The sequence below is a fragment of the Chlorocebus sabaeus genome, chromosome 12, assembly GCF_047675955.1.
Source record: "Chlorocebus sabaeus isolate Y175 chromosome 12, mChlSab1.0.hap1, whole genome shotgun sequence".
In the NCBI taxonomy this organism is placed as follows: Eukaryota; Metazoa; Chordata; class Mammalia; order Primates; family Cercopithecidae; genus Chlorocebus; species Chlorocebus sabaeus.
In genome coordinates this window covers 106,311,335-106,339,204 of record NC_132915.1, presented here as the reverse complement: position 1 = coordinate 106,339,204, position 27,870 = coordinate 106,311,335, and the positions used below count along the sequence as shown (strand labels likewise).

Genomic DNA, 27,870 nt, shown 5'->3' with positions numbered 1-27,870 from the left:
AATTTGCAGACACATCTTTTTGACACTGACGGCCAGTACGGGTAAGATTTCATAGAAACGGGCACTCTCATACAATGCTAGTAGTAGGTGTATAAATGGAGGGCAACTGGAATATGAACCAGAAGTCTATGAAGAATTTAATATCTGATTTTTTTTCTTACCTCTAGGAATTTATCCTAAGTGATCAACACAATGATTTCTATACACTAATTTTAAATAACAGCACAGAGAAGGGCAAGTACAAAATATCTATCAACACAGAATAAGTTTGTTTATGCTGTATCCATAAAATAGGATATATTTTAATAGCCACTCAAAATATTTTTGGAAAAAATATTCAAGTTTGAGAACACATTCACAATAATATATTAAGTATTTATATTACAGTTCAGTATATAGGCAAGGTCCCAATTATGAAAAAATTGAAAGAAGACTAGGAGGAATTTCAAACTGTGAACAGTAGTTAACTCAGGGTGGTGGGATTTTAAGTGCTTTAAATTTTCTTTTTTCTTTTTTTTTTTTTTCTTGAGACGGAGTCTCGCTCTTGTCACTCAGGCTAGAGTGCAATGGCGCCATCTCTGCTCACTGCAACCTCCGCCTTCCGGGTTCAAGCAATTCTCCTGCCTCAGCCTCCTGATTAGCTGGGATTACAGGTGCCCGCCACCACACTTGGCTACTTTTTTTGTATTTTTAGTAGAGATGGGGTTTCACCATGTTGGCCAGGCTGGTCTTGAACTTCTGACCTCAAGTGATAAGCCCGCCTCAGCCTCCCAAAGTGCTGGGATTATAGGCGTGAGCCACCGCGCCTAGCCTTAAATTTTCTTTATACTTTTCTATATTATGGTATATTTCTCACAATAAATGTGGATTGTTTTTATTACCAGAAGACAATGACATAGAAAAACTTTAATAGAAGCCAACTAAAGTTCGTTTTTTTTTTTTTTGTTTTTTTGAGTTGGAGTCTCACTCCATCGCCAAGGCTGGAGTGCAGTGGTGCAATCTCGGCTCACTGTAACCTCCGGCTCCCAGGTTCACACGATACTCCTGCCTCAGGCTCCTGAGTAGCTGGGATTACAGACATGAGTCACTGCGCCTGGCTAATTTTTTTTTTTTTTTGCATTTTTAGTAGAGACGGGGTTTTGCCATGTTGGTCAGGCTGGTCTTGAACTCCTGGCCTCAAGTGATGTACCCACCTCAGCCTCCCAAAGCGCTGGGATTACCGGCGTGAGCCACCGTGTCTGGCCCTAAACTTATGTAATTGATAATTTAACATGAAAAAGCATGCTGGGGAGGGAGGCCTCCCTCAGGCTGTCCTGAAAAGGCACTTGTGTGCCTCCCTCTGGTGCGTCAACCTCGTGGCCATGAGCATACAACTTTGGCAGACCAGGCCCACACAGGAAATTAAACCAAAGTCATGAATACAGAAATGCTTTTCTTCTCAAATGCCATTTGACCTCTTCTATCAAACATTCTGACACATCTGGATTTGATCAAAGTTACATAATCGGGGAAGTGGCCTGGAAAACACCTGGAATAAGCAGAATGCAGATCCCCGCCCAGAGGTGGCCATCCACTTGAAGTGTGGGTTAAAGTGGGACGGTCCCAAACATGTCGACAGATGCTGGGAATGTTATGCAAGAGGATGAGGCCTTTGTTAGGAAGGAAAGGGCCTCCCACTGCTTTTTGATTCAACAGGACGTCAGGCGATCCAAGGCAGTCTCTCAACTTTCCTCTCCAGTTCTTGCTCTATTCCATAAATTAATGGCCAAAGCCCAAAGGGAAGTATTGCTCATGCATGCCTCTGGACCGAGACACTGAAGCGTAGCCACAGTCCAACACCAAAACCTTCCAGTCAATTCCCAATCCAGGCTGATGTCAAAATTGACTCACAATGTATAAATGCCAAGTTACTTGCTTCATTTCATAGTGAACTATGCTCGTCAACCTTAAAAATGATCACAGCTTACAAGGCCAAAGTTGCAGAAAGTACTTAAATCTTTCTTGCTTAAGACATGAACTTTCCACCGGTCCCTCTGTTAGGAAATGAGATCCCCTAAAGAAGCCCGAAAGCTTCATTCAAAAAAAGACGCCCCAAATAGTTCCCTTCTTCTGTTCTTCCAGAAGATCTTTTGGCTACTGTCTTGGGAAATAAATTTTAGCATCTGCTATTATTCTTACTTTTTTTAGTGAACATTTTCTGCAGCCTCCTTTCTGAGTCACACTTTAAAAAGGTTTAAGATCTGGATCTTCAAAAGTGCCTCTCACTCCACTTAAAACCATATTGTTATTTTGTCATAATGTTAACAAAAAGGTTTCCACTCACCAACTAAACTCAGAAAAAGTCACTAATTAGCTAGCTGAGCACCAAGAACAGTGACATCTAAAAAATGCCTCAAACCTCTAAAAAGCTCTGGCTCTGGCTATGAGAGTATAAAATTATTTGGAAATTTTATAAGAACCAGGCCACAGAATTCACTGGAACTGTGCATGATTAACTTGTTTAGACGGTATTCTAAGAAAATGGTTTGGGTCTTTAAAGTAGAATTAAAAGATCGTCTTATATAAAAATAATCCTTTCTCAAAGCTGTGAGTCACTGATAAAAAATGTTGACAGAAGATTCTCGGACACGGCCTATCTGGCCTAGACTCCAGGGGCTGCTGGTGCTACGCCGGACACTGGCCAACAGTCAGGGAAGGGAAATGCCCATGAACCCCAGCACCGGCTACTTCACAGCCCAAGGGGGGACTTGACCTCCAGGAAAAACATCCCCAGGAAGCTTCCCACCTTCCTGCTGGCACTTGTGCCCAACCTCATAGTTCCTACTAGGGTGCAAGGCGGCCAGCTATGGAGCATTCATTACTGTTCACACTGCGGGCTCTCCGGAAGGTTCTTGGAGACGGTTCAGCGTTGGGGGGACAGGAGATGGAGCATGTCAGACGTGACAAACGCTCCCTTTAATTTTGCTCACATTCAGTTATTTAAACTTGTGCTGCTTTATTCATATTTCCTCTGTGGGTCCTTCACTATTATCCTCCAGTTCAAGGAATCTCTCTAATTTAAAAATCTATAAAACAGATCCTTCTAAAAAGAGGCTTCGTGTTTTATTTCATACTCCATTCCAACGGATGAGATCATGCTCAGACTATTCTCAAGTTATTTTATAACGGTCTCACACAACTTTTCAAAATATGAGCTTAGAGGAAAAGTATTATTTCCCACATTTTGAGCTTGATGAAAGTCATTTTATCTATTTCTACATAGTCCTTTATTTTGTAAATTTACACCTTCACCCAGAGAAGTTAAAATTATTAAAACACACACACACACACACACACACAGAGAGACATACGTTTAACTGAACACAGCCTTTGTGTTATCTTCAGACCCCAAAACACTGTGTCAGCTGCTAGGGTGCAGGGAGAGGCAGGGCAGTGGCGGAAATACGTAAAGAACCAGCAGTAGCGCCTGCTCCTCGTGGAAGAAACACAGCTCCTGAAAACTTACAGACTCAACAGCAAAAGTCTAATGGAAGGCCAGCGCTGTCCTGTGGATGAATTTTTTTTTTTTTTTTTAATGGAGTTTCGCTCTTGTTGCCCAGGCTGGAATGCAATGGTGTGATCTCGGCTCACTGCAACCTCCCCCTCCCAGGTTCAAGCGATTCTCCTGCCTCAGCCTCCTGCGTAGCTGGGATTACAGCCGTCTACTACCACGCCGGGCTAATTTTTAGTATTTTTTTTAAGTAGAGATGGGGTTTCACCATGTTGGCCAGGCTGGTCTCGAATCTGAGTCACCTCGGCCTCCCAAAGTGCTGGGATTATAGATGTGAGCCACGTGCCCAGCCTTGTGGATGAGTCTCTAAGTCCAAGAGCACAGACAGTGGGAGCCAGGAGTTGAGGGGGTGAGCTCACTGGGATGAGGAAGGGGACCCTGAACAAGACAGTGCCTCACAAGGGAAGGAGGATTCACCAGGGACCCATGGCCAGCCTGCCACGCCAAGGCCACTAAGGTGGGGCTCCTTACTGTGTTGTGCTATGGGTCTCTGGCAGCAGGCGATGCCTAGGGACTTCTCACAATGAATTTTTAAATGCACAAAATAAAATACTGAGGATTGCAAAGGAAAACAGTCTTCAAAAGACTTTTTGAAACAGTCCTCAAAATACTTTTAAAAACTTGTAATAAGAAGAAGCTCTTATTAATGTATTAAATAGCTGTATCTTCGTTCGCACATTAACTAACAAGATCCAGTAGCAATTGTGTCATTTCAAAGTAGTGGTGCGAATAATAACCATAACTGTTACCTGATACGAAATACTGGTTTCTGGCCAGGTGTGGTGGCTCACTCCTGTAATCCCAGAACTTTGGGAGGCTGAGGCGGGCAGATCACCTGAGGTCAGGAGTTCAAGACCAGTCTGGCCAACATGGTGAAATCCTGTCTCTACTAAAGATATAAAAATTAGCTGGGCATGGTGGCAGGCGCCTATAATCCTAGCTACTCAAGAGGTCGAGGCAGGAGAATCGCTTCAACCTTGGAGGCAGAGGCTGAAATGAGCTAAGATCATGCCACTGCATTCCAGTCTGAGTGGCAAGAGTGAAACTCGGTCCCCCGACCAAAAAAAAAAGAAAAGAAAAGAAAAAAAGAAATACCTGGTTTATACCAGAGACAGTCACAAGCACTGTAATATTACCGTGGTTTGTTACCTGTGTTCTTAAAAAACGGAAATGCTAAATTTTAGTAAGAGGTTAGTGAAATAAAGTTTTAATTTTTCCTATCAGAGGACATGGAGCCCTTGAATTCTATCCCAGACTCCCAGGGTCTTCCAGGTTAACAACTCTTGCACTAAGGAATTGGCTCAATAAAACCTCAGCATTCTCACAGGAAGAGCCTAAAAAGGAGACTGGGATAAATTAGTGAGAAATCCAAATTATGCAATTTTCTTTTAAAATAAATGCAGTTTTACTACTTTCCACTTATAGCCATTATAGGCAGTATATTAAATGAGTTTCTAGAGAAAACCTCCTTTAAAAATAAAGTTATTTAAATTAGTCCAAGGTTTAAATATTTCTCCTGGAATCTTTTACATGACAACGTCTTAGCCAGACAATTTTTAAGAAACAAAATTCTCCATCCTAACTCCTATCCCTATCAACACTCCAAATCTTAACTTCTCTTTTTTTTTTTTTTTTTTTTTTTTTTTTTAAAGACAGAGTCTGGCTCTGTGGCTGGAGTGTGGTGATGCAATCTTGGCTCACTGCAACCTCCACCTCCCAGGTTCAAGCAAATCTCCTGCCTCAGCCACCCGAGTAGCTGGGACTGCAGGTGCGCACCACCATGCCCAGCTAATTTTTGTATTTTTAGTAGAGACGGGGTTTCACCATGTTGGCCAGGCTGGTCTTGAACTCCTGACCTCAAGCGATCTGCCTGCCTTGGCCTCAAATACTAACCTTTCTGAAGATACACAGTCCCTGTCCCTCTCCCTCAACCAGAAAGAGGAAAAAAAAAAAAATTGTGTCACCTTCTAAGAATCTATGGTGAAAAAGTCTCCAATTACTGGAAATGGAGTACGAAGCCACTCATAAATAGAGATGCTACTATCTTCAAGGCCATTCTGAACACCTGCCATTCACGCCCATGTCAGGACCGAGGCTGGGAGTCATCCTCTGTCAGTTCCCACCCTGCATCTTGGCACTTTTCCTCCTCAATCTCTCATCACTTCTGTCCTTTCCATGCTCCACCACACCCTTGGCTGGGTCCCCCTTTGGCCATTCCACCTCCACTCCCTACTATCAGGGCCATCGTTCTCAAACGCAGACCTGACCAGGTCACTCCCTTGCTTCAAATCCCCTAGAGACGGCTGCCAGCTGAGAGGCAGAAGAGAGCGTGGGCTTGGGATGTGGCCCTGTCTGCCAGTGGTCAGCTACCACTTACTGGCAGTGTCATCGGGGGCAATGTTGGGATCATGATGTGCTTTGTAGGGTAGCTGGCATTTTTTAGCTAACATGGGACATGTTTTTGAGGGCGTAGGCATGCACAGGCCCTCAAAAAATGGCTGGGGTTGTTATTCCTTCCACCACTATAGTAAAAGTCTGAGCTCCTGAAGTAGGCATGCTAGGCCCTTCAGGGTTGAGTCTGGGAGCATCTGGCCCTCTACCCCTGCTTTCCACTCCAACCTCCCCAAACTCCTTTCAGATCCCCCAGGCCTCCTGTTGCTTGCCTCTCCTGACTGCACTGTGACAAGTACCATTTACTCTCCCGAGAGTTCCCTCCCCAGCCTCTTCTGCTCTTCCTGGCCTCCCTATCTCCCAGAAACCTTCTCTAACTGATCCTTCCTCCTCCCATCACCTCACCCACAACAGGTTGCTTCTCCTTTAACCCACTGGGGTACCTGGTATCTGTCTCTATCACCACCCTGCATCTATCACCCAGTAAGCAATCTGTTCACATGTCCCCTGCAGTACAATAAGCATGGGCTCTGGTGGACAGGCCTTGTTCAAATCTCAGCACCAGCATGTCTTGAAGATGTTTGTTTCTGAGCCTCAGTTTCTCAACTGCACAACAGCAACAATGGCATGGCATCAACCTAGTTGGGCTGTTGGGAGGGCTCAATGAATCCCGCATGCAGAGAATGTCTGCATGGATGCCAACTGTGGCACCTGACACTGGGATGCTCACTGCAGAACAACCGTGCCTTCTCTTATCTTATACCACGCCTTCTCTTCGGCCGCCACAATGTAAACTCCTGTGGGGTAGAGACCAAGCCCTCGTATCTCAGAGCCTTCTGTGCCTGCTCAGTGCAATGCAACGGCACAGCACTGCTGGGTGAACTCAGATGTAGAACACCCTGCATATGTTTGTCTTTAGCAACAAGGTACTGAATAATGCAGTTTAATAATCTGTTAACCTGTAATAAGAATAGCAATAATGACAGATAGTAAAGTTGAAAAACAAATGCAATCTGACCAGGAAAACCTATATAAAAGCCTAGGGAATGCAATGGTTTGTTTTGAATGAAATATAAACCATGGCCAAAATCCTAAAGGTATAATGTAAAAACACAGTTCTCTGTGCTTTCAAAAGAAATAGGATTTGCTCCAGATTCCTAACAGACACCACAGTGAGCTCCCCAGACACCTTCCCAAAAGGTTCCGGGAATTCCTGCACTGGCTGCAGATCCAAACTGTCCAGAGTCAGCCTGCTAATACCCACAAAGGCATTTTTATTGTCACAGGCCATTTGCAACGACTGAAAGGCCTCCCCTTTTGCTGCCAACCATGGATGGTTTGAAAGCGTTCATTTCACATTTCCTCTTCTTTTAATATGTCTTCATGGACTCCTGCATCAGCTGACACCAGAGTCACTGGGCTACCCAATTTCCCCAGAAAGCCTTGTTAGCCATCAGTATTTTTATTGCTGATCTGGGTAAATGAACATGACCCTCCCCACCTCATGATATTGTGGCTTCAAAAAACAATGCCTAATTCTATTCATGGCCTGTCTTTAAACACAATTTTAAGGTATTCAATGTACAACACTATTAGCTACATTTGAGGGCTTCTAAGACAGATAAAGACTAGGTTTCTATAGAGAATTTAAGAGTAATGAGGTTAAAGTTTATGCAACTTCACGTGAAAGAATAATAGCTAATACTGACTGATTCCGTACCGAGCGCCAGCACTTCATCTGCACTGAATCCCTATAACCTTATTAGGTAGACTCTATTATGAAGGCATTTGAGGGCAGGAATGGAAACAGAGACGTGAAGTTACTGATGGCCTCTCCCTCCAGCTACTCATCCATACATCAGCTGCCTGCCCATCATCTAACTGTCTCCTGTGCTTCACTTGCTCTCATTCTCTCTCTGTACCCACCCACCCCAGCCCCACTGGCCATCCTCTTCCTCTTTGTCCCCCTTCTGTCAGTCTTCCTTCCCTCCCAGCTTGGTTTTTTTTTCCCTTTCCTGTCTCAACCTTTTTGTCTTTGTCTCTCAGTCTCTGTCTCTATAGATCTCCCCCTTCTGTCTGTCTCCCCTTCCTCCCTCTCTCTACTTCCCACCTGTTTCTCTCTGTCTTCCCTATCGCCAGTACTCAACACACGCAATATAACAAAAATATTTATGGTGTAACATGGTAAAGAAAGTAGGATTTGAAAACCAACTTCTTCTTTTTTTTTTTTTTGAGATGGAGTTTTCGCTGTTGTTGCCCAGGCTGGAGTGCGATGGCGAGATCTCGGCTCACTGCAACCTCCGCCTCCAGGGTTCAAGTGATTCTCCTGCCTTAGCCTCCTGAGTAGCTGGAATTACAGGCACCTGCCACCACGCCGAGCTACTTTCTTGTATTTTTAGTAGAGACAGGGTTTCAGCATGTTGGCCAGGCCAGTCTTGAATTCCTGACCTCAAATGATCCACCCGTCTCAGCCTCCCAAAGTGCTGGGATTACAGGCGTGAGCCACCGTGCCTGGCCTGAAAACCAATTTCTAGAGCAAGCTTGTTCAACCCATGGCCCACAGGCTGCATGTGGCCCAGGACGGCTTTGAATGTAGCCTAATACAAATTTGCAAACTTTCTTAAAAACATTATGAGATTTTTGGCCAGGTGCGGTGGCTCACACCTGTAATCCCAGCACTTTGGGAGGCCGAGGCAGGAGAATGGCATGAACCCAGGAGGCGGAGTTTGCAGTGAGCTGAGATGGTGCCACTGCACTCCAGCCTGGGCGACAAAGTGACACTCCGTCTCAAAAATAAAAAAAAATAAAAAAAAGAGATTTTTGTGGAATTTGTTTTGTTTAGCTCATCAGCTATCGTTAGTGTTAGTGTATTTCATGTGTGGCCCAAGACAATTCTTCTTCCAATGTGACCAAGGGAAGTCAAGATTGGACACCCCTCTTCCAGAGTAACCACTCTACTCATCTGAGGACAAAGTTACACTATCAAAACTAAGTAATTACAATTAGCAAGCTATTCCTAATAGCTTTGAAACTGTAACTTCACTATGTAAGAAAACAAGACTGACCACAAGCTGGTAATTGTTTTTTGTTGTTGTTTTGTTTTTGGTTTTTTTTTTTTTTTTATGAGAAGGAATTTCACTCTTGTTGCCCAGGCTGGAGTGCAGTGGCGCAATCTTGGCTCACCGCAACCTCCGCCTCTCGGGTTCAAGCGATTCTCCTGCCTCAGCCTCCCCAGCAGCTGGATTACAAGCATGCGTCACCATGCCCGGCTAATTTTGTATTTTCAGTAGAGATGGGGTTTCTCCATGTTGGTCAGGCTGGTCTCAAACTCCTGACCTCAGGTGATTCGCCCACCTCGGCCTCCCAAAGTGCTGGGATTACAGGCATGAGCCACTGTGCCCGGCCAGGCTGATAATTGTTAAAGCCATATAGTAAGTACGTGGGAGTTCATTATGCTGTCTACTTTTGAGACAGTTTTAGGCTGAGTGAGGTGGTTCATGCCTGTAATCCTAGCACTTTGGGAGGCTGAGGTGGGAGGACTGCTTGAGCCCAGGAGTTCGAGACCAGCCTGGGCAACATAGTGAGACCCATCTCTATTTTTTTAAATTAAAAAAAAAAAAAGAGGTAGTTTTAAAAAGTGACACTAAAGAAGAACAAACCTATGAACTTATTTTATAAATTGTTCTTCTGTGTGTTTAATTAAGATCCACCATTATGGAGGAAAAGTCAAGGTCTTCCAATGTCCCATTTGATCTTTAGTTCTTACATATTTAAAGAAGCTATCCATTTATTTTTTTTTTCCTGCTTTTATTTCAGATCAGTGATTATATTGGCACCATTACAATGACTTGATTTTACAAGGTGATAAGTAGCACCAGATTTTCAGTTTTCACGTTTGAGGCTGTGGAAATATTGTCTCTGGACGGGAGAAATAAAATGCCAACCATGAGCCAATGGGAATTTCTCTTCCACATTTAAAATATTCACTATGGGAATAACAGAGGGTTACAGGAAGAGAAGAAATTTTTCAGCCAAAAATCAAGGACAGGAAGTATTAACTATATGCATCAAAACAAACTTAGAAACAAACTGTTTCATTAACAAGAAAAACTATGGGTGGAATCAGCTCAATTCTATCATCACTTCAACTATTAGAGAAACTGGTAAAGCCACCATTTTAGGCTGCTAAATATTTGCTCAAAACAACAACTTACTTTTCTGCTAGGCTCTTGTTCCGTGCCAGGCTCTCTGCTAAACAATTTACATGAAGTCTCTCAACAACTCAGTGAGGTAGGGATCACTACAGGCCTTATTTTAGAAATGGGAACACCAAGGTACAGTGAACCTCAGTGAATGCGCAAGACCAGCCAAGAGCACAGATGGCATCTGGGTCCAGGCTGGCTGGCTCAGGAACTGCCTGCCTGTGCAGAAGAATGGGACCCTAGGAACACTGTGGGAGCCATAAACCTGCCCGGACTAAAGAGCACCTCAGAGGAATCTCGTATCAACATTAATACAAACATACATTTAACTCTTACTGGTTTCAGAGCTTTCCTTCAATCACCTTATAGACCCTCAAAACAATCCTCTAAGGTGGCTGAACAGAGGATGGTCTCTCTGTCTTAGAGGTAAAAACATGGAAACTCAGAGAGGTCAGAGGAAAACTGGCATCTCCTGCCTCCAAATTGAAAAGTACTGCCACCTAAACTGGGGCCTTTCCTCTTCTCTAGAAACCTCAGAGCGCTGGTGTGAACATGAAGTGAGGCTGTACATGAGTTGCTCAGGCCGGGGCCTGTGACATCGTAAATGGTCAGCAGTGTTAATAGCACCCAAAATGAAATGGATGGACTGGCCTTTTATTAGGTAACAGAAAGAGTCTCACTTCCTTTGTTACTGAACAAGGGAAGTATCTGATGACCCCAGGAGAGAGCAGAAAGCAAGCATAATCTTCTCCAAAGCTCAAGTTCTAAAAGCGAATCTGTAGGGCTGGCACCACATGAAGCATCCGCTGGAAAGTTAGCTGCTGAAAAGAAGCATTTAAAAGTGGGCCCTTAAAATAACTTTTGAAAGTTCAGGCTGAGGGCAGTGGCTCATGCCTGTAGGGATGCACTTTGGGGAGGCCAAGGTGGGAGGATCACTTGAGGCCAGTAGTTCAACACTGGCCTGGCCTGGGCAAACTAGTGAAAATAGTGAGACTCTGTCTCTACAAAAAAAAAAGAGAAAAATTTAAATTAACCAGGTAGCATGTGCCTACAGCCCCAGCTACTTGGGGAGCTGAGGCAGGAGAGCTGCTCGAGCTCAGGAGCTCAAGGCTGCAGTGAGCTGTGACTGTGCCACTGCAGTCCAGCCTGGGTGACAGAGCAAGATCCTATTTTGCTAGGACAACAACAACAACAACAACAACGAAAAGTTCAAGAAGAGTGCAGCTCACAGACAATACTGTTTGATTCTACAGTACACAACTGTCACATACATGTACAATATTCATGCACAATGTATGTAAATACAAACACATGAACAAATGAAAATAAAATGAAAAGAAAACCCTGAATTAAAAGGCTAGTGTTCATGTTTTCTTTGATGTCTCCAGGGGAAAGAAATAATCAGATAATTCAGTGTTCAAAGTCGACCGAAGATTGCAAAGCTAAATGTGCTCCTGGTAAATAGATACTGCTATAAACACGCATCTTCACAAAAAGCTGGAGAGCAAAATTCACATGTTATAAATGCTTATATGTGTACACAGTATTTCTAGAAGGGCACACATAAAACTGCAGGGCGATTCCTCTAGGAGGGGAAACTGAATAGGAGAGGGAATTACTTATCACTAAATACCCTTTAGGATTTCTTACATACAGGTATTTTTATATACATTTTAAAAAATTTAATCCTACTGCTAAAGCTAATCATTTTGCCAGGATCAGGTTTCTAGAAGAGAGAGAGAGACTACCCTTATATTTCAGGGATTAACTGGAGGAGTTTCTGGAGATACCATTTTAAAAACCACAGTGAATTCCAAAAAAGACAAATTGTCACAATCAGTAGAGCATCCAGTGGCTAAAAGTGGGCTCTCCCGAGCCAGACAGCATGAGTTCAAATCCCAGTACCCCCACTCACTGGCTCTGTGACCCTAGACAAGTTACCTAACCTTTTGATGACTCAGTTTCCTCATCTATAAAATAGAAATAATCATAGTGCTATCATGAAAGATAAGTATATTAGATCACATAGAGTAATGAAACAGTATTTGGCACACAATAAGCATTTAATAATTGTTAGCCATCTTTATGTTTACCAATGTAGCTTTGACAGCTAGGCTGAGTAGCAGGTAGCACGCACCATCAAACTACATTTATGGTGGAAGCTTCTTTGATAGAACGATGAAAAACTTGATCTCATTCAATTCTCTCCCTGACATGGGATGCCTGGGACCCTGAGTGGGCGTCAATAAACACTGACTGACTGACACTGATTGGCTGATTTCGGCTGTCAGTGGAAGTGGAAAGCCTGGATTACTTATCCAGATGTTAGGAACTATTTCGCCCAAAAGACAAATAGCACTTTCAGTCTTTAAGAGACAATCACTGAGGCTTGTTAAATTCTACCAACTACAAAATAATTCCATTTACTTTCTCTAATTAAATATAACAACGAAAAGAAGAAAACTCAGTAAGAAAGAATTCCCAGAGTGACACCTTCCTAGATGAAGGCTTAACCCAAGGCAGTCTGCTGTACTAGAACTTTTTTTTTTTTTTTGAGACCTGAGAGTCAACATTATAATTCATTTCAAGACATGCTGGAATAAGATGTTTTAGATTTTTCCCCAAAACAATAATTAAACCAGCCAGGTCCATACTAAATCTCCAGTTTACTCCCAGGAAAACAAAACAATGCCGTGGCAAAGCCGTGACCTAAACTTTGCTCCAGCTTTGCAGTTACAAAAGTCCATTCATCCCCGCCTTAGGCACCCATCTGCAAAGTGGAGATGATGATGCCTAACACTAACTCGTTACAGATGTAAATGAGAATGTGCTCAGAATTTTGAGCAACTTGGAAAAAATAAGCGATGTATTAACCGAAGATGATTTGGACTGCTCAGATGTCAACTTTTAGGGACAAATAAACCATCTCCACCCTCCAAATGCTAGGCTCCGTGAGTCCACTCCACCTAGATGAGCCTTCTCTGGGCCATTCAGCCCCCTGGAATCCCAGAAAGAGAAGTGAGGTACACAAACTGTGGCAAGAAGGGCAAACACGTTTCATCCACATCACTAGTGTGAGCTGCATACGCCAAGCAGGCATTCAGGGTAGAGTCAGAGGTTAAGGAAAGAAAGAAAAATAGGTTATAAAATTAATGAGGCCTCTGTTTATTTCTCCTGCTTTTTAAAAAAGAAAACCATGGCATTCTAGCAGAAATTCTACTTGCTCTAAAGTGAGCTTCACATTTCTACTCTTTTTTTTTTTTATTTCCTGAGACAGAGTCTTGCTCTGTCGCCCAGGCTGGAGTGCAGTGGCGCGATCTTGGCTCACTGCAACCTCCACCTCCCGGGTTCAAGCAATTCTCCTGCCTCAGCCTCCCGAGTAGCTGAGACTACAGGCGTGTACCACCAAGCCTGGCTAATTTTTTGTATTTTTAGTAGAAATGGGGTTTCACCATGTTGGCCAGGTTGGTCTCGAAATTCTGACCTCAAATGATCCACCCGTCTCGGCCTCCCAAAGTGTTGGGATTACAGGCGTGAGCCACCGCGCCCGACCACATTTCTACTCTTATATTTTAAGTCTTAAATGAAAACAACTGAGAAGAACAAGTGCCACTCCATCTCTAAAGCACAGTCTTTCTGCTGAAGGCAACGATCTGGGAGCACCAGTCTCAAATCAGATCAATTACATAGCCACCTAGAAGCAGCGAAAGTGAAGACCCATAACCCTTAATTTACTTTTTTCCATTTAGAAAACTAAAGACTACAGCAGGAAGGAAAAATAAAATAAAACAGATGTAATTAAAGAAGGAGAGTAGGTAGAAAGAACGCAAAAGTGAAGCCCCCGTGGCCCTGAGCTTCACTTAAGGAACCGAACATGACACCCCAGTACTCTGGGGGACTCCTTGGAAACGCCTTCTTAAATGGGCTGTGATCTCTCTCTCTTCCCCTGAAAAGTCAGCGAATTCCTAAGACCTCTTCGTGGTCTGTAGATAAGATGGGGGTGGGGGAGATGGAAAGATCACTTGAAATTCTGTATCCATAAATGGTAGAGTGGTGTTCCTTGTGTACATGATGCTTAATGGAAATCGCATGTTTTCACAAACACGGGTCGATCTTTTTAACACACAGTTCCAATTAACGGTGGAAATTCCATAACGTGGGATCCCAGGGATGTTAAGGCCTGTCGAGTTCACTTTCTCAAACTTTTTCGGGGGAGCCCGCAGTGTGGGGCCCCGGACGCCGCCGTCACCATCCGGCGTGGCTCTCCCGGGGCTGGCGCCGGGGCTGGGGGCCACGCTCCGCCGGCGGTGCCTAGGGGCCATCGCGAGAAAGAGAGACAGAGAGAAACAGAGAGACAGACAGAGACAGAGAAGAGAAAAGAAGAGAAGAGAAGAAGAGAGGAGAAGAGAGGAGGAGAAGAAGGAAGGAGAAGAGAAAGGAGAAAAAGAAGCCCTGGGGAGGGCGCAGGAGGGAGCGCGCGGGCGGCGAGGCCTAGGAAGGGCCCAGCAGCAGCGGGAGGGCGCGCGGCTACTCAGCCCAACCCGCGCGGCCCGGGCTTACCTTCCAGATAACAGCTGGAGGACGAGGACAGCCCCTTCTTGGATTTGCAGCCCACCAGCTTCAGGCAGATCTCCAACATTTTCCCGCGCCAGCGACGTCGGGGGCCAGAGCCCCTCTCCCGGCTCGGTCTGCGGGCCCGGCTCAGGCCCGGCTCGGCCTGCGCGCCCCCCCGGGCGCTCCCGGCCCCGCCAGGCCGCCCTCACCGCAGCCCCGCGCACCCGCGCCCGCGCCCGCCCATGGCCGCGGCCGCGTCTCCGCCTCTCCAGGACGCGCCTGTTAACAAAGGGCCCGGAGAGGGCGCCCGCCAGGCCCGCCCCCGCCCCACCGCCGCCTGCGCCTTAACCCCCTCCTGGCCGCGCCCGTCCACACCCTGGGGCCCCCGGCGTTCCCGAGGCCGAGCCCGGCCCAAAGCCACCGCCGCTTTCCAAAGCCAACCCGTCCAATGGCGATCCTCGCAGGGGGAAGGCCGCGCGCGGCCGGAGGAGGTCTTTCTCCGCCTGGAAGCGAAGTCCCAACCCCGGCGGGGAGGATGCAGGCCTGCTCCACTCCACTTTAGAAGCCGCGCGCAACTCCACCGCGGCCTGGGGCGTCCCCAACCTGCACCGCATTTGGCGAGTTTCCCGGTGCGCGGTGCCAGGCAAACCCTCTGACCCGAGGACGCTGGTGAAAATGCAAATTCCTTTGCAGTTACCAATACTAACTGGTCTCATTTCTACTCAACGCGCGTCCTGTGATTAAGGCTGAGGCAGTGGGTGTCTGGGGAGGAAGTCAGAGCTGGCACCCACAGGACAACCACACGGGCGCACGACACTCCGGTCAGGCCGCACACCCAGACCAGGATGTGAGGTCAGGCTGCGAACAGACGGGTGTGAGTTCAGAGTGAGAAGCCTTAGTCCCCACAATGAGAATTTTCAGATGCAGGGTCTGAGCCTCTTCTCTGATTCATTTTCTTTAACAGACAACTTTTCCCCTTCCTTTGGCCGAGTGCCACGGGGTGAGGGTGGGGAGGAATCATTAATAAAATCCATTTCATTCAATTCTTTTAAACTCTTGTTTGGACTGACCACAGACATTGCTATAAAGTAGCAGCAATCACAATCGTGTTATTGGCACAGACCCAGAAATTTAGGTCAGAGGGAAACAGTAAGGAACCCAATGGCACCAAATAATTCAGTAAAATCAGGTAAGTTCCTCTCATGACAGGAAAAGGAATTTATTTCATTTATTTATTGCATAAATGGTGTTAATCACAAAACTGCAAAAGGGGGAAGTTTAGTCCACATCTTCTAGCCACGAAGAGTAAGAGCTGACATGTACCGAGCTCTTCCTGTGTGCCATGTTACCTTCATTACTGCAGCTGCGCAATTATCCTGTGAGGAAACAGATTATCCCAATTCTTCAGGTTAAAAAAACAAGCAAACAAACAAAAAAAACCCCACAGATGCTCAGAGAAGTCAAACACCTTGCCCACAGCTGGAAACAGGCGAAGGTGGACTCAACCCAGGTCTGCCTGGCTCCAAGGATCAGGCTCCTGACCAGTGGATGATGTTGCCCCTTCACACCAAGAATAAATTCCAAGTGGATTAAAGCATTGGATATCTTTGGTCAAATAACTAGCATTGTCATTATATGTTTCAGAGAAAGCCTTGGTTATGAGACCCTGGCTACTTTCTAGCCTATCCTGTAAGGACAAAAACCTGAGTATCTTGAGTACATCAGGAATGGCTAAGTAACAAGATCTTCACTTAGCTCTGCCAAAAACAGCACATAAAAACTCCAACTGGACTGGATGTGACTAGTGTATATCACAGGGGTTCTCGGCCAGGATGTCATTAACTTTTCACGTGTGTCCTGCCAAATTCTGATCAACATACAACATGCATTTTTACTGCAATTGAATGGACCTACTGCTAGAGTCGTGGTACCAGATCAGGCCTCATGAGCATCCAAGAGGGCACCATCAGGGAAGTCTGCAGCTCCCATCATCTGGAGATGCAGGACGACAGGGTCCCCAGGGGATGGGTGCAGTGACTCTGGATGCTTTCTATGATCTGGGAGGCGCTGTTATTCTGCTGGACAGCCTGCATGTGGTGACTGCTAACGTGTTTGGTGTTTCTTGAATCTTTCAACCTCTACACGTAATGCCAAAAATAACTCAAAAAGATGCCACCAATACCAACAAGTGAAAAAATACAGTATCTGTCTGTTTTGTTGCCCTTTTGGAAAGTTCAGGGGCCTTGTTTCAGACAATAAAAAAGTCTGTCATTATATAGCATTTCACATTAAAGGGCCATATTCAAATTGGCAGCTTAATGCCAAGAATTACACATTATTAGGCATTTTGGAAATTCTAGCCATATCCTTCAATACCGTCTGTTAATACAGGCCCAGATACTTGCTTGCCTTGTGCTGTACTTTATATTGGTATATAAGTTTATTTTTTAAAGCTAATTATTGTTACTAATATTCTGCTCCTGAGTCTAAAATGATCTTATCCTCTTAAAATGAATAATGCTTATAAACTGTATCCAAATCTTTTTTAGTTATAAAACCATACATCAACAGATCTAACAAAACACTAAATTAGTGGCAATGAACACCGAAAAAACTGCCAAACTCTACACTACCGTATCAAACCTGGCCTATTCTTTCCAGATCCAAGTTTTGATGCTTTTGAAACTCACTTGCCAGATATGAAGAGCATTCTGTTATAAGCAAATAAAGGAGAGCTTCAATCTTCTTACCAAAAGAACATCCCAAGACGGATTCCTTCTCATCAGCCTAAGACCTAAAAGCCATGAGCTAAAAAGACTTTTTAAAAAGAAAGAAAGGGAAAGGAAAGAAATTAAAGACTGTGAACTAACTTGTTTGCTATGTTGCATTAGTTTGGGAAGAAATACACTTTTAATATACATGTAATATGTGCCAGAACTCTTAAGCCTCACAGCAACCTAATGATTTTGTATAGTTTAATTCCATTTCACAGGTAAGAACTGACTGGAGGGAGAGGGAGAAGTATTCTGTCCAAGTTTACACAGCCAGGAGATAGTAGAGGAGGAAGGTCTTGAACTTTGTAAAATGGCAGAAAATTTCCAATTTAAGTGAGAGGTGGATAATATAAGTAAGATCAGAAGATGAAATAAATAACATTAACTGTTGGGAAAACATGTCTTAGGAGAAAGTAATTCAGGGAACTAGAGCTATTTAAGAATTTTTTTTTTTTTTTTTTTGAGACGGTGAAACCCCATCTCTACTAAAAGTACAAAAATATTAGCTGGGCGTGGTGGCGGGCACCTGTAATCCCAGCTAATCGGGAGGCTGAGGCAGAGAATTGCTTGAACCTGGGAGGCGGAAGTTGCAGTGAGCAGACATCGCGCCAACACACTCCAGCCTGGGCGACAGAGCAAGACTCCATCTCAAAAAAAAAAAAAAAGAATATTAAGAAGGAAAGGATAAAATCCCCAATTACATTAAAGGGATCTGAACAATGTTTCTAAAAGTATAATCCATGGACAATCTATTTTGAATAATGTGGGGCTTGCTTAAAATGCAGTCTTGGTTTCTAGTCTAGAATCAGGATATGTGCAGTGGGCTGGATCTGAAGTTGATCTGCACGCATATGTAAGATGGAAATCCACTGTTTGGGGGCCGGGAGCGGTAGCTCATGCCTGTAATCCCAGTATTTTGGGAGGCCGAGGTGGGTGGATCACCTGAGGTCAGGAGTTCAAGACCAGCCTGGCCAATATGGGGAAATTCCGTCTCTACTAAAAATACAAAGATTAGCCAGGCATAGTGGTGCACACCTGTAATCCCAGCTACTCGAGAGGCTGAGGCAGGAGAATCACTTGAACCTGTGGAGGTTGCAGTGTGCCGACACTGTGCCACTGCACTCCAGCCTGGGCAACAGAGCAAGACTCCGTTTCAAAAAAAGAAAAAAAGAAAAGAAATCCGCTGTTTTGGAAGAGGGAAGAGTTGCTTATTTTCACTGGGAGTAGGACAAACACGAATGGGTATTTCTAAAATTGAATTCATTTGAAAGCAATTTCAGAATTTAAGATATGCATACCTCTAGAACAAGTTACCAAAAGAAGACTCTTCTTGGAGGATTAGAGGAGAGAGACTGAATTTTTTTTTTTAATTTGGAATTTAGTCCTATTGAAAAGCTGGGCAGGCACCCACCAGAGAAGTGGGTCAAGGGAAGGAGGCAGGATTCAGGATGTGGATGCTCCATCTCTCAGCAGCAGGACTGGGTGTGAGTACAGGTGGAACAGAGACAGATGAACCTGACAGGAGGCCTGGCTTGGGACCCCAGGACCAGATGACCCCAGGTCTGGATGACGCCTTCACTGTTTCCAGCACAGCTAGTAGCTTTAGGGGGAGAACAGCAAAGATCTTGAGGTATGTGCACACTATTTCCCATGCAAATGCCAACAAAGCCCACTTTCTCTGATTCAGCAAACACTGTCCAGTGAGAGCCTGCCAGGTAGGTCCTCTAGCTCTGTGGGTCTAGTGTATGTCCAACTAAAGGATAAGATAGCTTAAAAAATCATTTCCGTCATACCAGTTTTTGCCACTGTATAGGGACACGTGCACCCCTTTAAGTCTCACATTTTTTCAATCGGGTAGCACTACCTGCTGGTCACGAGTTATGTGTGACAAAGGCTAGTGCTGAGTCTCAGATCTGCCACTCACTGTGGGGCCATGGGCAATGACTTCACCTCTCAGAGCCTCGATTTTCTTATCTGAAAAATGGGAGGCGGTCATAAGAGCAGTTATCTCACAGGGTTATTATGAAGATTAGGAATCATGTATGGAGAGTGCCCAAAACACAGAAGGTGCTTGATAATCAGTAGCTATTGTTATTTCCAAAAGAGGATTCTTCCTGTATCAGGTCTATGTTCCTGCCTACATCTTACTGGGACTCAGGCAAGAGCTCAAATTAACAAACATGCTATATGAAAATGATTCCAGAAAGCAGTCTGGAGGTTTTCCAAGAGACAAGGAAATCAATTTATTCTATGATGAGAAAGAAACACTAGCTATGAGGTAGGAGTAGCAACTAAGGTTCAAACGTAACAGAGAGCCCCACCTTTCATCCTAAAGCAAAGGTTTGCAACCACAGCTTCAGCAAAACACAAACCCCACACTCCCGCATCTTGAATGGGGGCCTAATTCAGACCCAAGATTTCGTGCACAGGCTGCACCGATGACTGTCCTTCAAATGACAATGATTTTTCTGTTCGTCCTCTTGGTATTTCCAGGCTATAATTCTCAGCTGGGGAGCAAATCTGAACTGCCTTAGAGTAAATCCGCTTTCTAGAAAATCTCATTACAGTAAGACTTTACTATATTTTTATAATTAACAAGTCTAAACCTAACTGTGAAACATTTTTCTCTAGAAGGAGAGAATTATTAGTATGCTCGTTTTTTAAAATTAATTTTTCTTTTTAATCAAAGTAATATACATAACATGGTTAAAACTCAAACAGTACTAAAAGTCTTACAAAAAGGCTAAAAATAGTCTTGTAAAAATCTGGTAATAAAGAACAGCAATCCCATTCCCCTGCCTGTTTTCCCAGAGACAGCCTCCTTCAGATTTTAGCTAATAACATCACTTGCTCTTTCTGAATTCATTAGATTTATCCATTATCTATTAACTTATGACAGCAGTATTATACTATCACCATCCATAACCCCCCAAAACAATAAAATCACAATTTGGGGGATAAATCAATAGTCAGTGTTTACATTACTAGGATGATGTAAATATTGTTCACTGTTTAGCCAATAATATACTATGAATGTTTCCTTTATTATACAATTTTGTTTATCCTAGAGATATTGCCTTGTTTTCATTTAACCAGTCTTCTATATACCTATTACCATTGTCCCTCAAATACTTCAAAGATCTGTCAAACATCTAGTGATATTTTTTCCAATCACTAAAACATTTCAAATATTCTCAGTTCTACTTATTGACTTAACTTCTTCATTTTGCTGGAATTTATCATCCAGTAGCTTCACAGAAGTGGGGCGGGAGGGTGCATGTCTAAAAAAATACCTTTCTTCTACCCTGACAGTTTGTCTGGGTATAGAATTTCAGGTTGAAAATAATTTTCCCAAATGAATTTTGAAGGCATTTATCTACTCTAGTTTCCAGTAAGTATTGTTTAGAGATGCAGTCCCATTCTGGTTCCTGAAAATGACTTGCTTTTTTTCTCTTTGGAAACTTTTAGGATCTTCTAATATTCTTGGTGTTCTGAACTTTCACAATGATACGGCTTGGAGTGAGTCTCTTTCATATATTATTCTGGGCACTCATAAATTCAGAGATTTATGTCATTCAGTTTTGGAAAATACTCACTTCACCAAACTCTGAAATTTTTCCTTACATTTAATGTCTCCCAACTTCTCCTCCATTTGTTTCTTTGTTGTTATCATTATTTTTTTCAGTTTTCATTCTGGAATTCCTACAAAAAGGATATTAAAGCCCTGGGATTGAGTTTCTAATTTTCTTTTCTTTTTCTTTTTTTCTTTTTTTTTTTGAAACAGAGTTTCACTCTTGTTGCCCAGGCTGGAGTGCAATGGCGTGGTCTCAGCTCACTACAACTTCTGCCTCCTGGGTTCAAGCGATTCTCCTGTCTCAGCCTCCCGAGAGTTTCTAATTTTCTTACCTGTTCTCTCTTACAGTTCTCCCAATAGTCCATGTCTTTGTCTTTATGTTCTGTTAGGTTGGTGCAAAAGTAGTCACGGTTTTTGTCATTAAAATGGCAAAAGCCCCAATTACTTTTGTACCAACCCAATACATTCTGAGACAATTTTCCATATCTTCTGTTGGATTTTAAATTTGGGCTATAATGTTTTTAATATTAAACAATTCATTCTTGCTGGGCATGGTGGCTCACACCTGTAATCCCAGCCCTTTGGGACGCTGAGGCAAGAGGATCCCTTGAGCCCAGGAGTTCAAGACCAGCCTGGGCAACATAGTGAGACCCCATCTCTCTACAAAAAATTAAAAAATTAGCCAGGTGTGGTGGTGCGTGCCTGTACTCCCAGTTGTTCAGGGGGCTGAGGCAGGTTGGGAATGCAATGAGCTGTGATCTTGCCACTGCACTCCAGCCTGGGTGACAAAGAGAGACCATGTCTCAAAAAAGAAAAAAAGAAAAAAGAAAAAAAGAAATAAAAGAAAAATAATTCATTCTTATTCTGATTGTTATTGTTTTTAAAAGCATCCTGTTTTCTGACATTTGCAATCTCTCTCTCCAAGGACAGCAAAGAGTAGTTCTTTTTTTTAAAGCAGTGTTTTGTGGGAAATGTATAGCTTTATTTATTTATTTACTATTTTTGAGACAGAGTCTCACTCTGTCACCCAGGCTGGAGTGCAATGGCTCAATCTCAGATCACTACAACCTGCATCTCCCAGGTTCAGGCAATTCTCCTTCCTCAGCCTCCCAATAGCTGGTATTACAGATGCCTGCCCCCACGCTCGGTTAATTTTTCTATTTTTAGTGGAGATGGGGCTTCTCCATGTTGGCTAGGCTGGTCTCAAACTCCTGACTGCAGGTGATCTGCCTATCTTGGCCTCCCAAAGCGTTGGGATTAGAGGCGTGAGTCACGGCACCCAGCCTGAATTGTTCTTTTGCACTCTTCTTCTGTTGCCTGCATTGTCTTTATTTCTACCAAGTTCCTACTTTCTGCTATTTGTTTTACCCTTTATCTATTAATATCAGGTTAGAGATTTTCCTCTAATGCCTAGAGAAATTTGGCTGGCCATTCACTCTCTATGAATGAACAACTAAAAAGATGACTGTTAGTTGTGTATGCGTGGAACGGGCACGGCCACTAGAAGGCTTCAGTGAAAGGAGATGGTGAACTCCCTTTTTCAAGAGAATCCCTAAATGTTGGTATCTACAGGGCTTTTCTCTAGGGTCATTCAACTTTTTCCCCCTAGAAAGTAATATTTCAATCTCTTCTGTATTAGGCCTCTGGCTAGCAGGTATTAGAAGAGGGCTGGGAATTCAGTATGCAGACTTTTTAAAACTCTGCTCTTTGCCCACTCAACTATTTTTCAGCCAATGGCCTACCTGGACCCATGCTGGGGGTCAGGCTCCTGAGTCCAGAGCCTCTACAGGGCATTTCTCAACACAATGCCTCTGGTCTCCTGTAGGTGGGAAGGAGAGGTGGTCATCTGACTATATGGGATTGGACAGGGGTTTGAAAAATCTAAACCCTCTTTTTACAGGCTTTCAATTGATCCCCTTGATTTCAGCTTCAGGCCTCACCCCCTGCTTTCTGTGGCACTAATGTCTCTAATTTCTGACCTTTCCCCAGATTCTTACAGGCAAACCAGGTCACTCTTAATCAGGGTCTCTCTCAGAAGAGGTTAGGTTTTGGCATCCTTGGTTCTGCTAAATCTATTACCCCTCTCTTTGCCTTTCTTATCCCCTACTGTCTCCTTTGGGCTCCTTTAGTCCTTACACATCGTCACTTAAAATATACATATATATATTTTGGCCAGGCGTGGTGGCTCATGCCTGTAATCCCAGCACTTTGGGAGGTTCATGCGGCTAGATCGTTTGAGCACAGCCTGGCCAACGTGGCGAAACCCCATCTCTACAAATATACAAAAATTTGCTGGGCGTGGTGGCGTGTGCCTGTAATCCCAGCTACTCAGGAAGCTCAGGCAGGAGAATTGCCTGAACCCAGGAGGTGGAGGTTGCAGTGAGCCGAGATTGCGCCGACTCTGTTTCCAAAAAATAAATAAATAAAAGAAATCTTTTTATTGTCATTTTAAGAATTTATTTTCCCCGTATTGCAGTTCAGACAACTGTGACACAGATAGGTTATATAACTTGCACTAGGTCACATAGCAAGTTAGTGGCAGGGCAAGGAAAACCCCAATCTTCAAACTCTCTTGTTAGATCCCTTTCTCATTGCATGACACTTACTAGGTACCCATGACAGACAAGCTTTAGGACACTAGGCTGAAAAACTAAAATTTGTTGCAAACTATAGGTTTTAAATCTTCATTTCGCTGGTGGTGAAGAAACAACAAAACTCTAAATTCTTAAATCCAGTTACAACACTGTACCTTAAGGTTCAATGATAAACAGAAATATTATTAAGCAAAAATTGTTTGGGATATTCTTATTAAACTCTAAGGGCTTGAATTCAACTTAAAGAGATTTTGCCATGGTTTCATGAAATGTCTCTGTCCCTTTACCTTAACTTTTTAAATAAATACCAAATAATTTTATTTTAAATCACTGTACGTCTTGTTTTTAATCTGAATATTGAAGAGAGATTAAGGTATCTATAAAACAAATAAATGGAAAATAGCAATGTTACAGCTTTGTTGCAATCGAAAATAGCAATGCTGTAAAAACCCTAAACCCTTCAAATTATTATCTGTGTGATAAGATTTATAATGAGGTAAACTCAGCCAAGCAGGAGGAACTGATAAAAGAAAAAGCCCAAGCCTGGTTATTGGCAAGCTCCTTTTGTTTAAAGTGTTGTTAACTTTGAATTGGTAAACCAATGGTTAATATTTTCCTCTCTTTCTCTAAGACTAAAAGAATCTGCGAAAGCAGCAGAGCAGGCCTAGGAGATCACATTACATTTGGGGGTGGGGGAAGAAGGCAGCTGGAGGCGAGTGTAGAGAGAAGGGCTAAAAGGGAAAGAAAACAAGTTGTCTAAACCTCCCCACAGTGTAAAACCCAGCAGGGATTAGGAGGCAGTGGAGGAGCCAGTGTTTATCCAAGATATCTCTGGGGCAGTTGGAACTGGCTATAAAAGTATAGGCTCCTCCGGTATGAATATCCTGTCAGCAGCCTAGAGCTGTACCCCACGAAAGCAAAGTTCTTGGTAATTGTTACCAAGGCTTGAAACCCTAGAAATGAAATACTAAAGGGGAGTTAATGTTTATTTCTTCAAACCATTCAGTACCAATTTGTTTTGTTGTCAAGGTTTTCAACACACACAAAGGACAAATGGAACCAGAAGATTTCTTCCCTCTACTTGTTAGAAATGACTGCTGTCCTTAGAAGAGCAATGGGATCTCTAAACGGAACTGCTCTTTTTCTTCCTTTAAGTGACAGATGTGGCATATTAATCCAGAACTACATATTAACTGAACAAGAGCAGCTACAGTTAACCTTGGAGAAAGTGTTCACTAAGTGGCACTGTGGTGATGGCAGGAAAGGGCTAGCTCAGTGGCCATGCAGCCACTTGAAAACAAAACAGCAAAGCAGAGTTTTGCTTTCAAAGGCAACCTGGTAAAAGCTGTCCTCTTTGTTTGCCACCTCTCCTACGAGCTGGTGCATGAGATCTATATTCTTTACAGCAACACCAAAATCAAATTTAATGTCTAAGTTACTTTCATATTCCCCAAGTGTGGTGGTGAACCGTATGTGGGTCAGCTTGACTAGGCCCCCAGGATGCCCAGATATTAAACATTATTTCCAGGTGTGTCTGTGAGGGTGTTTCTAGAAGAGATTAGCATTTGAATTGGTGAACTGCCTAAGCAGATGGCCCTCCCCACTTTGGCTGGGAGGGCCTGATTAGAACAAAAAGACAGAGTAATCCCAGCACTTTGGGAGGCCGAGGCAGGCAGATCATGAGGTCAGGAGATCGAGACCATCCTGGCTAACACAGTGAAACCCAGTCTCTACCAAAAATAGAAAAAATTAGCCGGGCGTGGTGGCGGGCGCCTGTAGTCCCAGCTCCTCCGGAGGCTGAGGCAGGAGAATGGCGTGAACCCGGCAGGCGGAGCTTGCAATGAGCCGAGATCATGCCACTGCACTCCAGCGTAGGTGACAGAGTGAGACTCCGTCTCAAAAAAAGAAAAGAAAAAAAAAAAAAGAACAAAAAGACAGAAAAAGGTAGGTTGGATTTACCCTCCCTCTGCCTGACTGCTTGACCTGGGACATGGATCTTCTCCTTCCCTCAGCCTTCCGGGTTCTCAGACCTTCAGACTCAGACTGGAATCCACATCACTGGCCCTCAGCTCTCAGGCCTTCAGACTACACCAGCAGCTTTCCCGGGTCTCCATCTGGCAGAGAGCAGACTGTGGGACTTCTCAGGCTCCATCATCTCAGGAGCCAATACCTCATGATCAATCTCTTCAAAAGATACACATTTAGGATATCTATTCCGATAGACAGACTCTATTGGCTCCTGTGTCTCTGGAGAGAACTATAATACGCTAGGCAATAATCAGTCATATTTACAGTTATTTCATATGACAAATGTTCTGGTGTAATTCAACAGTAAAATTAACTCCTCAATAACACTTAGGCCAACAACTGCATATCAACTAGACTTTCTTTGATGAAAATGAACAGGAATCCCATACAGGACCCTGGAAGCCCAACACTGGCTCTTGACATCTGTTTTTTCTCTTGTCTTCAACCCCTAAGTTTTAGGCCTTAACCCCTCAGTTGTAGATGGGACACACCACCCCAGAATAAAGACTTCATTTCCCAGACTCTCTTGTGGCCAGGCACTGCCACATGACTAAGTGATGGTATGTGGGCAAAAGTGCTGTGAAAGACTTCTGGGTCAGGTTCTTCAAAGCAATAGGCACGCAGGCCCTTTCCTCTTTCTGGTGTCCACTTTCCTCTTTCTGGTGTCCACTGCCTGCGACAGGCCACGGCAGCTGGCGTGGGCATTTTGGATCCTGAGGTAGAAGCTGTGCCTTACAGAGTAAGGGACAGGAGGTGTCTGACCTAGAGGAGTCATCGTGCCCCTCCAGGACTCTGACTGTCAGCCTGTTACAGAGAGAAGTATCTTGCTTGTTTGAATCGCTCCTATTTTGGGTCTGTGACAGCCATTTAGTCCTTATGGTAATAATGTTAAAAGCTGAGTTCTAACTCGCATTAACCTAAGAATTCCCCAAATCAATCTTTTGTTTTCTTTCTCCATTGAAAACTGTTAATAGAAAGGAAGGTGTTTGAAACAGTCCTATAACCTTTAGAAAATTAAAAAGTGACCCAAATCATCCCTGTGAAACACGCAGCCCAGTGTCCAGCTCCTAAAAAACATTCCAATATTAAACATTATTATGATTACTATTAACTGTCCCTTTTCCTTTCTATAAACTCGCACTGGTGTAAGGAAGATAAAAAGCTGGGCCGGGCGCGGTGGCTCACGCCTGTAATCCCAGCACTTTGGGAGGCCGAGGCGGGTGGATCACAAGGTCAGGAGATCGAGACCACGGTGAAACCTCGTCTCTACTAAAAATACAAAAAAAATTAGCTGGGCGCGGTGGCGGGCGCCTGTAGTCCCAGCTACTCAGGAGGCTGAGGCAGGAGAATGACATGATCCCGGAAGGCGGAGCTTGCAGTGAGCCGAGATCGCGCCACTGCACTCCAGCCTGGGGGACAGAGTGAGACTCCGTCTCAAAAAAAAAAAATAAAAAGCTACATGTGCTATCATGTACCTGATAAAGAACTTGGAAGGCCAGGCGCTGTGGCTCACGCCTGTAATCCCAGCACTTTGGGAGGCCGAGGTGGGTGGATCACAAGGTCAGGAATTCAAGACCTGTCTGGCCAAGATGGTGAAATCCTGTCTCTACCAAAAACACAAAAATTAGCTGGACGTGGTGGCGCACGCCTGTAGTCCCAGCTACTTGGGAGGCTGAGGCAGAAGAATCGCTTGAACCCAGGAAGCGGAGGTTGTAGTGAGCTGAGATCGTGCTACTGTACTCACCTTAGGCAACAGAGCGAGACTCCGTCTCAAAAAAAAAAAAAAAAAAAAACAACAACTTGTACCCACACTACAGAGAACTCTTACCACTCAATAAAAAGACAGTGCACAAACTTAATAAAAAAAAAAAACAAAAAAAACAGGCAAAAGATTTGAATTGTCAGGCCACCAAATATGAAATACAAATGGCTACTAAGCACAGAAAAAGATGTTCGGCATCATTAGTCATTCAAGAAATGGAAACTAAAATCACAATGAGATGCTGCTTCACACCCATTCCAATAGCTATAATCAAAAGACAACCCCTGGCACACTGGTGCATGCCTACAGTCCCAGCTACTAGGGAGGCTGACGTGGGAGGATCACTTGAGCCCAGGAGTTTGAGGCCAGCCTGATCAACATAGCAAGACTCTGTCTTTAAAAAAAAAAAAAAGCAGGGGTTGGGGTAGATGGGCAGACAAA

At 43.9% G+C, this 27,870-nt stretch overlaps 1 protein-coding gene across 2 annotated transcripts in view; it reads right to left on the bottom strand.

The window, feature by feature from the left end:
* The window catches only part of ABL1 (ABL proto-oncogene 1, non-receptor tyrosine kinase), a 178,930-nt gene that overhangs the window by 38,929 nt on the left and 112,131 nt on the right, over window positions 1-27,870 (bottom strand). The window contains exon 1 of one of the 2 annotated variants that reach the window (XM_008005917.3): window positions 14,704-14,985. The exons of the other annotated variant lie outside the window; for it this stretch is intronic. Within the exon in view, the coding sequence (XP_008004108.1) occupies window positions 14,704-14,782 (79 nt within the window). The 5' untranslated portion in view covers window positions 14,783-14,985. Of the gene's footprint in view, window positions 1-14,703; window positions 14,986-27,870 lie in introns of those variants that run through there. 2 annotated transcript variants of the gene reach the window in all.